The following is a 12,124-nucleotide window of genomic DNA, read 5'->3' as shown; positions in this document are numbered from 1 at the left end:
GAGTGAGAATCTAACGACCCAGCATAAGCTCTTGGTGATGGATTTAGAAATCAAGATGAGGAAGAGAAAGAGGGTCGTGGACGACAGGCCTAGGATCAAATGGGGGAGTTTGACCATGACGGGTGACCTGGAGATGGGGGAGAAGCTGAGATCTATGGGAGCCTGGGAGAGTAGTGGGGAGGTGACCAATATGTGGGGTAGGACGGCCAGTTACATTAGGGAAGTAGCTAGAGAGGTGTTGGGGGTCTCGAAGGGTAGTCGTGGTCGGCACCGAGGAGACTGGTGGTGGAATGGAGGAGTTCAAGAGAAGGTGGAAGAAAACAATGTGGTGTATGCAAAGTTGGTAGACAGCAAGGATGACGAAGAGAGGCGAACGAATAGGGAATTGTACAAGATGGCGAGGAAGGAGGCAAAGCTAGCGGTTACGGCGGCAAAGACAGCAGCTTTTGAACGCTTGTATACAGAACTAGAGGGCAAAGGCGGGGATAAGAAGTTGTACAGACTAGCCAAGGTGAGGGAGAGGAAAGCGCGTGACTTGGATCAGGTGAAGTGCATCAAGGACGAGGATGGTAGGGTACTAGTGGAGGATGCTCTCATTAGACGGAGATGGCAGTTGTACTTCCACAAACTCTTGAACGATGGAGGGGACAGAGATATTGTGTTGGGAGATTTGGAGTACTCCGAGAGGTGTCGTGATTTTGGATATTGTAGGAATATTAAGGTTGAAGAAGTTAAGGGTGTTGTTCGTAAGATGAGTAAGGGAAGAGCGACCGGGCCCGATGAGATTCCGGGGGAATTTTGGAAGACTGCAGACAGGGCAGGTTTAGAATGGTTGACTCGACTCTTTAATGTCATCTTTAAGACGACTAAGATGCCCGAAGAATGGTGATGCAGTACAATGATTCCATTGTACAAGAACAAGGGCGACATTCAAAGTTGCAACAACTACAGAGGGATCAAGCTGCTAAGCCACACTATGAAAGTGTGGGAAAGGGTGGTGGAGATGAGGGGAGGAGAGGCGTGTCTATCTCAGAGAACTAGTTCGGATTCATGCCGGGGCGCTCAACTATAGAAGCTATTCATCTTGTACGGAGACTGGTGGAGCAATACAGGGAGAGGAAGAGGGACTTGCACATGGTATTCATCGACCTAGAAAAAGCATACGACAAAGTGCCGAGAGAGGTTCTATGGAGATGCTTGGAGGCTAGAGGTGTACCTGTGGCGTACATTAGGGTGATCAAGGACATGTATGATGGGGCCAAGACCAGGGTGAGGACTTTGGGAGGAGACTCAGAGCACTTCCCAGTGGTGATGGGGCTGCATCAGGGATCAGCTTTTAGCTTATTTTTATTCTCCTTGGTGATCGATGGATTGACGCGGCAAATTCAAGGTGAGGTGTCATGGTGTATGTTATTTGCAGATGATATAGTCCTGATTGACGAGTCTCGCAGCGGGGTTAACGCTAAGCTGGAGGTTTGGAGACAAACTCTGGAGTCTAAAGGGTTCAAGTTGAGTAGGACCAAGACAGATTACTTGGAGTGCAAGTTCAGTGATATAGTACATGAGGCTGACGTGGAAGTGAAGCTTGGCACCCAGGTCATACAGAAGAAAGATAGTTTCAAGTATCTTGGGTCTATTATACAAGGAAATGGGGAGATTGATGATGACATCACACATCGTATTGGTGCAGGATGGATGAAATAGAGGCTTGCCTCCGGAGTGTTGTGTGACAAGAAGGTGCCACCGAAACTTAAAGGCAAGTTCTACAAAGTGGTGGTTAGACCAGCTATGTTGTATGGGGCGGAGTGTTGGTCAGTCAAGAAATCTCATGTTCAGAAGATGAAAGTGACGGAAATGAGAATGCTGCGATGGATGTGTGGGCACACTAGGAGTGATAGGATTAGGAATGAAGTCATCCGAGACAAGGTTGGAATAGCCTCAGTGGAAGACAAGATGCGGGAAGCGAGGCTGAGATGGTTTGGGCATGTGATGCGGAGAGATGAAAGTGCCCCAGTGCGGAGGTGCGAGAGGTTGGCCAGTGACGGCTTCAGAAGAGGTAGAGGTAGACCGAAGAAGTATTGGGGGGAAATGATTAGACAGGACATGGCGCATTTCCTGCTTATAGAGGACATGACCTTAGATAGGAGGGTATGGAGGACTCATATTAGGGTAGAAGGATAGTAGGTAGTCGCGTTTATCCTCCCTTGAGAGTAGTTATGTTGTTGTATAGTTTCTTGTCTCTTCATTTCTGCGAGTATCTGTTGGTTTATAATGGCTTATTCACCTTCATTGTTTTCATTTTCATAGTTATTTATAGCAGTTAATTCTCCTTTTACCATGACTTTCTTGCTTTGTTATTCCTTGCTTTCATATTATTTTCGATACGCTTGATCATATCTAACCTTTTGTCTTGTCTTGTCTTTCTTTCTCTCCTCTCTTGAGCCGAGGGTCTTTCGGAAACAGCCGCCCTACCTTTCAAGGTAGGAGTTAGGTCTGCGTACACTCTACCCTCCCCAGACCCCACATAGTGGGATTATACTGGGTTTGTTGTTGTTGTTGTTGTTGTTAGCCAAGGAATTGGGCCTGACCCGACTTGGAGTCGGGTTGGGCCGAGCCCACTGCCAGTTTGACCTTTCCTCCTTAAGACGTCCATACTTTTTGTCCCTATGTCGCATGAAGGCCCACGACCTATGGTTGGAAAGGTACTTCAATTATCTACAACTTTCATATTTTGTGGTTTCCCAAATTCTCAACGTATAATGGCGTGTTGGCCTGGTAAAGCTAGATCACCCGAAAACATATCCTTAAATCATCCTTTTGGAGTGCTTATGCTCATATTTGGCTTAAGTGTCCCTCTTAAGACTTTCTAAAATTCCTATGTACTATTCATATAACTTGTCATATGCCATTTTTAAAACCCCGACATATGGGCCCCACCTTAACTGTTACACCCCAGAAAATTTCACGTTACCGAGACTATAGACGGCTTAGTATGAGCTCAAGGGAGAGCAGGGTTATACAAGAATTAGGGATGAAGATTTTATTATCTGCGTATAAGAGTATTCATGTGACATTTGGAGATTGTATGGAATAAATCAGTTAACAAGTTACCTGATAATAGCCCTCGTAACCATAAGTTAAGGTGGGGCCCACATGTCGGGATTTTATAAAGGACATATGAAGAGATATATGGGTAGTACATGTGAAGTTGAGCAAGTCCTAAGAAGGACCCATAAGCCAAAAATGAGTGTAAGCCCTCCAAAAGGACGATTTAAGAAAACGTTTTCGGGTGATCTGACTTCGAGGGGCCAAAACGGTATTATAAGTTTGGAATTTGGGAAACCTCCCTGAATGAAAGTTGTAGATAATTGAAATATATTTCCAACCATAGGTCTTGGGTTCACAGGATACATCGGTATAAGGAGATATGGACATTTTAAGGCAGAAAGGTCAGTGGACCAGGCCCAACCCGAGCCCAACCGGGTCAGGCCCATTACCCACACCTTTTTAAGTGAAATTTCAGATTTATCTCCTCATTTTTCATACCAAAACACCTAGAAAATTCTGGAGAAAAAGAGAGAGGAGAGCCTAGAGAGAAAAATCAATTTGACCAAAATCTGAGCCCCGAATTCCGAAGCCCATGAAGAGAAAAGTGTCGTACGTCGCGTTGCCTTCAATTTGAGCTAAAAATCAACTAAGAAGAAGAGGGTGGACGTGGTGGCTGCACACTTGAGGTAATATTAAGGTTCCTTTTCATTGTTAACAAGTTTATTCGGAGTTTTAACGGATTAGAACGGAAAGAATAGTGTGATAAATTTGTTTGTTGGTGTTGTCGAATTATGGATTTAGGCTTGAAGAGAAATTTGGATAAAAATACATGTATTTATTTTGTAGGATGTTGAAGATGTTGTTATCGATGTTGTTAGTATTAATTTCGGCTTCTTTACGGAAGTAAAGTTATTAATTAGTCGTATCGCAAATTGGTTGGTTGAGAAAATGGGAAAACGGTGTGTGGGCTGTTTTATGGCATATGTTGTGTTGGAAATGATTCTATTACTATTGGTATTATTGTTGTTGTTGATTGGTTGCTGAATTGTAATCTCGGGCTAGGCATATAAACAGGGGAGATGCTGCCCGATTTTCGGCAGAATATAGAATAGTTGATTTGAAGTTTGGAATAAGTGTGTGGTAAAGAGGATAATGTTAATGTAAATCCTCTTAAATGTATACTTGAGAGCTCGGACGAATAAGCGTAGCTAATAGGAGGTTCCAGGTATGTAAAGCTTACCTTTTCTTTCTTTGGCATGTCCTAGAGCAAAGTAAGTTATGATACGTATCTTGGGGTAACTCTGTTCTTGATTCCGAGCTTGTTAATGATTCTTATTCACTACTTGATATGAGTATACTTAGTATAGGTGAGCTTATTGTACGATTGAATAACAAGCAAAGCATAAAGAGTTCTTGTTTTCTTTTAAAGAGTTCTGTAAGTAGTACTGTTCCTAACTTTCGTAGATGGTCTCGGATTGTCTTGGAAATGTTCGTAGAGGTTTCTATAATGAATAACGTTCCTATCTTTCATGTGCTAACTCGGATTGTTTCGGAAACGTTCATGGAGGTTTCTATAATGAATAATGTCCATAACTTTCTTATGCTTACTCGGATTGACTTGAAACGTGTTTATGGTTTACTAATGGTTTCGAGAAAAAATTGCTTTGTACTAAAGGAAACATAAAGTTAGACTTTCAAAACCACTCCGAAGGGGGTGCGAGATTTTACTATTTAGATTTTCAAAACCACTCCGAAGGGGGTGCGATGGCCTCAGCTTATGCCTGAGTGTGCGATGGCCTCAGCTTATGTTTGAGCGTGCTATGGCCTCAGCTTTTGCCTGAGCGTGCTATGGCCTCAGCTTACGCCTGAGTGTGCTATGGCCTCAGCTTATATCTGAGTGTGCTATTTTCAAAACCACTCCGAAGGGGGTGCGAGGTTTTACTACTTCATTTCATTTACGACTTATGTTTACTTTACATATTATCATTATTATCATGCCCGAAGGGGCCATTATCATTATTATTATTATGCCGGAAGCGGCATGCCCGAAGGGGCCATCATTATTATTATGCCGGAAGCGGCCGTCCGAAGGGACTATGGTGTTGTTATGCCGGAAGCGGCAGTCTATTTTGTTAACATGTCGGAAGCGGCATGCGTGTTAAATTGCATTATTTACTTAAAGATTGTTTTGAGACTTTGTGTATGCATTTATGTTTCTTCTAGCGAAGGCTGCAGGTATTGAGTTAAATTGTGATTTCTTCTCTCCTAAATCGAGTTAAGATTATGATTTGTTACCACCTTACATACTCAGTATATTGTGCTCCAGGTTACTCCCGGGTTGCTTTCTAAACTTGTTACTGCTGCACTTTCCTTGTGCTATGATTCAGTATTGCTTTACATGCTCGGTACATATTCCGTACTGACCCCCTTTCTTCGGGGGCTGCGTTTCATGCCGCGCAGGTGTATACAGATGAGTAGAGGATATTGCTAAAAGATGTTCCAGCTGAATTAGTGAGCTCCATTTCCTTCCGGAGTGTTGCCGAGTCAGAGTAATTATGTTATGGTATTTCGCCTATATTAGAGACTTTGCAGACAGTGTCCGGTGGTACGTTTGTCGAGATGTCGACAAAGTGATGTCAGCTGAACCATTTGTGTATTTTAAAAGAGTATGTATTTCAGATGATTTAGATTGGTCTAAAGTACTTATTGATTGAAAGTTTTCACAATCGTTATAGAGATAATGATTTCTATTTGGAAAAATTTTAAACAATGAAATAGACAATGATACAAAGGGAGATGTCAATATAAAGCAACTATACCTGACTGTCAAATATGAAGAAATAAGTCATGCTGTCTTACTCATACTCATAATCATATCATATATGCATAGTGTATAAGCTGCCCGCCCATATAGGTGCGGTGTAAAAAATGTATAAGCTGTCCGTCCATATCAGATCGGTGTGATAATGTATAATATTAGCCTGCGTCCAGGCCTCTCGCGTCCGGGGTATCACCTCATGCCGCCCACTAGTGGTGCTGCCCGTGCCATATAGACACGGTGTAATCATCTATAAGCCGCCCGCCTTAGCGGTGCTGCCCGTCCATTTAGGCGCGGTGTAATATCATCATCATAACATGCTCATCATAATACATGCATAACGACTAGAGGACAACTATACTTTATTGGGGTGACGTAAGGTCGTGATCCCCCAATTTCATTATGGAGCATTCATTAACATTCTGCCTCACCTTGAAGGAATTTGCGTATAAGGTGAGTGTATACCATAACGACATCAACGGGTTATAAATAGCATTGTTAGCTCTATAGCATCATCATATCATGAACATCTAGAATCTTTAGACTTAAACTCATCATCATCATTAGTGAACTCATAGTATGTTTCTCATCTCGTATGGATTTTCATGAACATAGGCTATTAGTTTTCCGAAATGTAGGAAATTCATGAAGGGGAAGGAAAAGTCATGCTATAAGATTCATGCCATAGAAAGAAAGGACTATCCCCACATACCTTTGACGTTTAACTAAACTATCGTTCGCTTGTTCTCCTTCAATGTCACGTTTCTACCTTCAAGAGAGAATTCGCATCAACATTAGTTAATCGACTATAAGAACACGCTACTATTTCTAGGGAAAATTGGGTAGCATTTCCTTTGTTTATACTACTTTTCTCATGTTTCATTTCAACTACCAAACATTCACAACAACGCTCACAATATCGTATCAACAATCGTCATTTATCTACATTTACCACATTCCACCATTTTTCTCCAATTTCTCCACATTTATAGTTTTGGGTTCACTATCGCGTTTTCTCATGTATCACACTTATTTCACGATCTAAATGTCATTTATAACATATTCATAATCACAACACACTAACATTCATGATTCAATCCAACTACCATCCAACCATGACACTATTCACTCTTGAATGACCCATTTCCTATGTCTTTCTACAATTCACGTATCTTAACCTTCCAATACCTTAAACAACATGGTATAGTCATGAAACTTACCTTATATGATGGTGGAACAAGCCTTGAATGTAATTACTCCTTTAGCACCAAAACCCTACTTCATTTCTTTTGGGTTTTCTTGAGAGAGATGAACTTTAGCTAGGTTTCACACTCTTTGTTTCATGGATTTGATGTTATTGATCATGGATTTCTCTTGATTTTCTTGTGGATGAGTGTTAGAGAAGGTTCTAGAGGTCTCTTGACTTGTGGAGTGAATGAGGAAATAAAAATGAAATGAAATGGGTTCCCTATATTTAAACACAAAAGCTAGCCGAACCACTTTATAGCAACATATGGTCCGTATAATTTTTACTGACCGTATGTTGGACCGTATGTTTGGTCCAGAATGTGCTTCCCCTCTTGACCAATTATACGGTCGAATATACGGCCAGTATAATTTATACGATCCGTATGTTGGGCCGTATTCCGTTTTCGTTCTCGTCGACTCGTTTGATCTCCGATCCTTATGGAACCTTCTTAACACTTGTTTAACACTTCAATACCAATCTAAGGGACGTTATCACATGTCTCTAAGACATCATTATGCCATCAAACTCCTTTCTTTACGTCTATCGTCTTCGAGTCTCGATTAAGATCATCAAATGCTATATCTTACTTACCAAACCATCGTATACGTCGTGTCCTTCGCTAGCTTATTCACTGTGCGCTAAGGGGGGAAATTTCCAAGGTGTAACATGAACACAGCGCCCCTAGGCAAAGGGACGTCAGTACGAACAATGTACCGAGTATGTAAGGCATAAGAACATCAAGTACAGATGGATCATGAAAACTAGTATCAATAATCGAATGCATCTGTGGCTAACATCTGAAAATATCTGTGTAACTCTATATGACTGAAACTGACTCTATGGCGTATGATAGGCATAGATTATAATATACTGATAGTGTTGTGGAACGTACAGCCCGATCCATATATAATATAATAATGTCGAGGAACGAACCGCCCGATCCAAATATAATAAAATAATGTCGAGGAACGTATGGCCCGATCCATATATAATATAATAATCATATATATACCATACCCAGCCCTCTAGTGAGGGACTCGGTTAATAATGCAATGAAACTGTGCACGAGTACATACCCGACCCGGGACTCGGTGAATGATATATTAACAGCATACACGAGTAGAATATCATGAGCAACCATATGCAAACTAGATCATCATCGGGGACTCAATAGAATAATTTGAATGAACCAACACTTGAGAATCAAAGACAACTATCACGTCAAGTACCACTGAGAACTAGAATTCATTGGAATTATATACGTTCATCGTCCGCTCATTTTATGTAATTCATGCCAAAACAAAAAAGAAGGGATAGCCTTAACATACCTTGTCTGCTCCTTAAGCTAACCCAAACCTAAGTCTCGGGCTTCCCAAGATCTACAACAATGTCAGTAGATACCAAACATTAGCTATAGGTAGTTAGGAATCCAACCCTAAGCTAGCACGTCATTTATAGAAATTCGGACAACATTTCCTTTATAAATTCAACAAACCCCGAGAATTCAACTCCGCCAAATCATCAACAACAATACCAACAACCATATTAACAACATCAACACTAATAAGAAGTACATTCCGTTCAATCAGTCCACAAATTTTCCATCTCAACAACTTGATTTATAAGCTTCATAGAATGTTTTTCCTTCATTTAAACTAGAGAATCAATCCATAAACAACCTTCTAACAAATATAAATTCATGTTCTTACCTTAATCCAACAAGAATAAGCTTTATCTTAGGTCACTTCGACCTAACGAAACATCCAATGCAACCACAACATGGCGGAGCTTGCTCTACTGGCACCACGCAATTCCCGACATTAGATTTACGACATATACCTTTCTTTTTGTTGAAGAAGATATAATTTATCAAGGTATTTGAGGGGAAAACATTGTGTCACACCCTAACAGTGGTAGGGCATGACGGGCACCCGACTCTCATCAGAGTCGAGAGAACCCTTAGACATTCGCTCTATCAAAGCTTGTCATTTCAAAAACTTAAAAAAAAAACATAAAACTTTTCCAGATAGAAATCATCATCTTTATAACGATTATGAAAACCTTCAATCAAATAAGTACTTTAACCAATTGAAATCATCTAAAATACATACTCTTTTAAAATCCACAAATGACCCAACTAACATCACTTTGTCGACATCTCGACAAACATACCACAGGACACTGTCTGCAGAAGTCTCTAAGAAGTAAACTGAACATTATAAGTCAGGACATGGCCCTGACATACCCATAATCATACATATCGATACATGACTCAGCACAGTTCCAGAATGAGGTGGAACTTGCCAATCCCAGCTGACGTCCAAGCATCCTAGCTATACACTTAACCTGCCGAACAATCTGGAGCTGCGGGCATGAACGCAGCGTCCCCAGGCAAAAGGACGTCAGTACGGACAATGCACTGAGTATGTAAGGTGGTAACAAGTCATAATCATAATTTGAATTAGGAGAGAAGAAATCACAATCTAACTCAATACCTGCAGCCTTCGCTGGAAGAAACATAAATAGGCACACAAAATCTCAAAACAATCTTTAAGTAAATAATGCAATCCAACACACACATGCCGCTTCCGACATGTTAACAAAATGGTCCCTTCGGACAGCCGCTTCCGGCTAGTATCACAATAGTCCCTTCGGACAGCCGCTTCCGGCATAATAATGATGGCCCCTTCGGGCAGCCGCTTCCGGCTTAATAACGATGGCCCCTTCAAGCAGCCGCTTCCGGCTTAATATCATCATCATATCAACACAAACTCAATTCATAAATAATAATTTCAATTCATATCATAAGTCACTAATCAAGTCATCACAATCTAGTTATTAGCCTTAGTCTTTCATAAGAAGTTATCAAATTTGTATCTCGCTAGACTTAGGAGGACATACTTCCAGGTTTAAGGGTAGAATTATTATGAAATTCTTACTACTCAATTTTATCTTATTGCCCTACCCAAAGGATAACTGATCATATCAATACAAAGGGATGATACTATGGAATGTGACATAAATCGTAAGTGAAATGAAGTAGTAAAATCTCGCACCCCCTTCGAAATGGTTTTGAAAATCAAACTTTATGTTTCCTTTAGTATAAAACTCATTTCCTCGAAATCATTAGTAAAACCATATACACAACTCAATTTGGCACCTTATGGGTGTTCGCTTTAGAACAGAATAGGAGTACAATATCAATAAGCCATCACAAGAAACATTTAGACCTTACTCGTCTAAGAATGGAATCATATAGAGTACATATAGAATGAATAACAGCAAGAATCATGCAAAAGGAAGAAAGGTTTGCCTTACATATCTTTGCTGCTTTCTAGCTAACCACAGCCCATCTTCAGGTCATGCTAATCTATCAACAATATCAATTTACCAACAATCAATCCAATATATATCCTTATAATCAATCCCTTAAACTTATATTTATTTCTAACGGAATTTCGACAGCATTTCCTTTCTATTCAAAACAATCCCAATACCTCAATTCAGCTAACAAACCATTAATATCAACATTAACAAAAATACCCAACATTTATCCATAATAATCTAACTAAATCCACCAAAGAATCCATCCAAATAAACACCTAATCCCCAACTACTTAATACAACATATACGACAATTACATCAACATTTCCAACATTCTAATCCGCCAAATCTATCAATAAACATGTAAATAACATCACAGACAACTTAAACATACCTTATGTAGTCCATAACCACGAAATCAACACCATCCAAAGCTAATTTTTGGTTCAAAACAACGACAATAACTGTTTCTTCACTTCACTCTTCACGGGCCTCGGGATTTGGGGCCTCGAACTTGATCAAACTCTCACTTTCTCTCTCTAACCTCTCCTCCCTCTCTCTCTAACCTTCCATAAGCTTGATGAACCTTATATCACATTATATTGCTGTTTATGACTTGTTTGGAGTCTATTAATAGTGACAAAGGGCGATGGAGTGGTCCTGCCACGTGTCCACCACGTGTCAGGCTCTCTACTTGCGACCAGCGCCTTTGTTCAGTAAAATAGTCATATCTCTTGATTCCGATATCGAATAAATTCCCACGACATATGGTTGGAAATATAATTATATTATCTATAACTTTCATTTAATGAGTTTTCCCAAATTCTCAAATAATGATGGGGTTATGGCCTCCCGGAGTCAAATCACCCGAAAACGTAACTTAAAAACATCTTTTTTGAGGGCTTCAACTTTGATTTGGCTCAAGGATCCTTCTTGAGTTGTGTTTAACTTCACATATATTATCCATATAACTTGTCATATGTCTTTTATAAAATCTCGATATGTGGACCCCACCTCAGCTTACGATTACGAGGGCTATATATCTTTTAACGTATCATTCCAATCATATTGTACGAATTCCAAATATCATACTCATGCTATCCTCATGCTAATACAGTAGAATTTCATCCTTTATACATGTAATATTTACCCCTCCTTGAGCTCGCATTAAGCCGTCTGCAGCCTTAGTAACACGAAATTTTCTGGGGTGTAACACGTTGCTACAAATCCAAGTAAGTGTTGCTGCTTGTTCTTTGGAGGAGAGAAAACAAATGGTAATACTAAATTGTTGAAGGAAGAAATTGATGTATCTTCTTGAAAAAAAAATAGAGTGCTAGTACGTTTTGTTGCCATACATAAATATGATGCAATGTTTGTTGCTGCTATATTTAGCAACTACTTTGCTAATGCATATACATATAGAGAGAAAGCATATTGCTGCTATATCTACAAACAAGTTGCTGAATATGCCTTTAGAAGAAAACTAATGTCCAACATGAAATGCCAAAGAAAAAGGAACCAATTCTTTATGGACTGTGGGTCCCACCTCTTAAGTGTTCTTATCCCAAAATAATTACCACATGTCCACATATATGGTTAGTCATTAGGTACCATTTTGTCATGATCCCACGTGGATGCTTCCACCATATAATAATCCACTAGTCCTTAGTAAATTCATTTACTT

At 40.1% G+C, this 12,124-nt stretch overlaps 1 protein-coding gene across 1 annotated transcript in view; it reads left to right on the top strand.

The window, feature by feature from the left end:
• Nucleotides 1-394: 394 nt before the first annotated feature.
• Nucleotides 395-12,124, top strand: part of LOC132644732 (protein NUCLEOLAR FACTOR 1-like) — a 65,514-nt gene continuing 53,784 nt past the window's right edge. Inside the window, exon 1 of the mRNA XM_060361341.1 lies at nucleotides 395-544. Coding sequence (XP_060217324.1) covers nucleotides 395-544 — 150 coding nt within the window. The remainder of the gene's footprint in view (nucleotides 545-12,124) is intronic.

This window comes from Lycium barbarum, chromosome 6 (assembly GCF_019175385.1).
Source record: "Lycium barbarum isolate Lr01 chromosome 6, ASM1917538v2, whole genome shotgun sequence".
Classification (NCBI taxonomy): Eukaryota; Viridiplantae; Streptophyta; class Magnoliopsida; order Solanales; family Solanaceae; genus Lycium; species Lycium barbarum.
The sequence above is the reverse complement of the archived record's forward strand: the minus strand, read 5'-3'. Positions and strand labels throughout refer to the sequence as shown.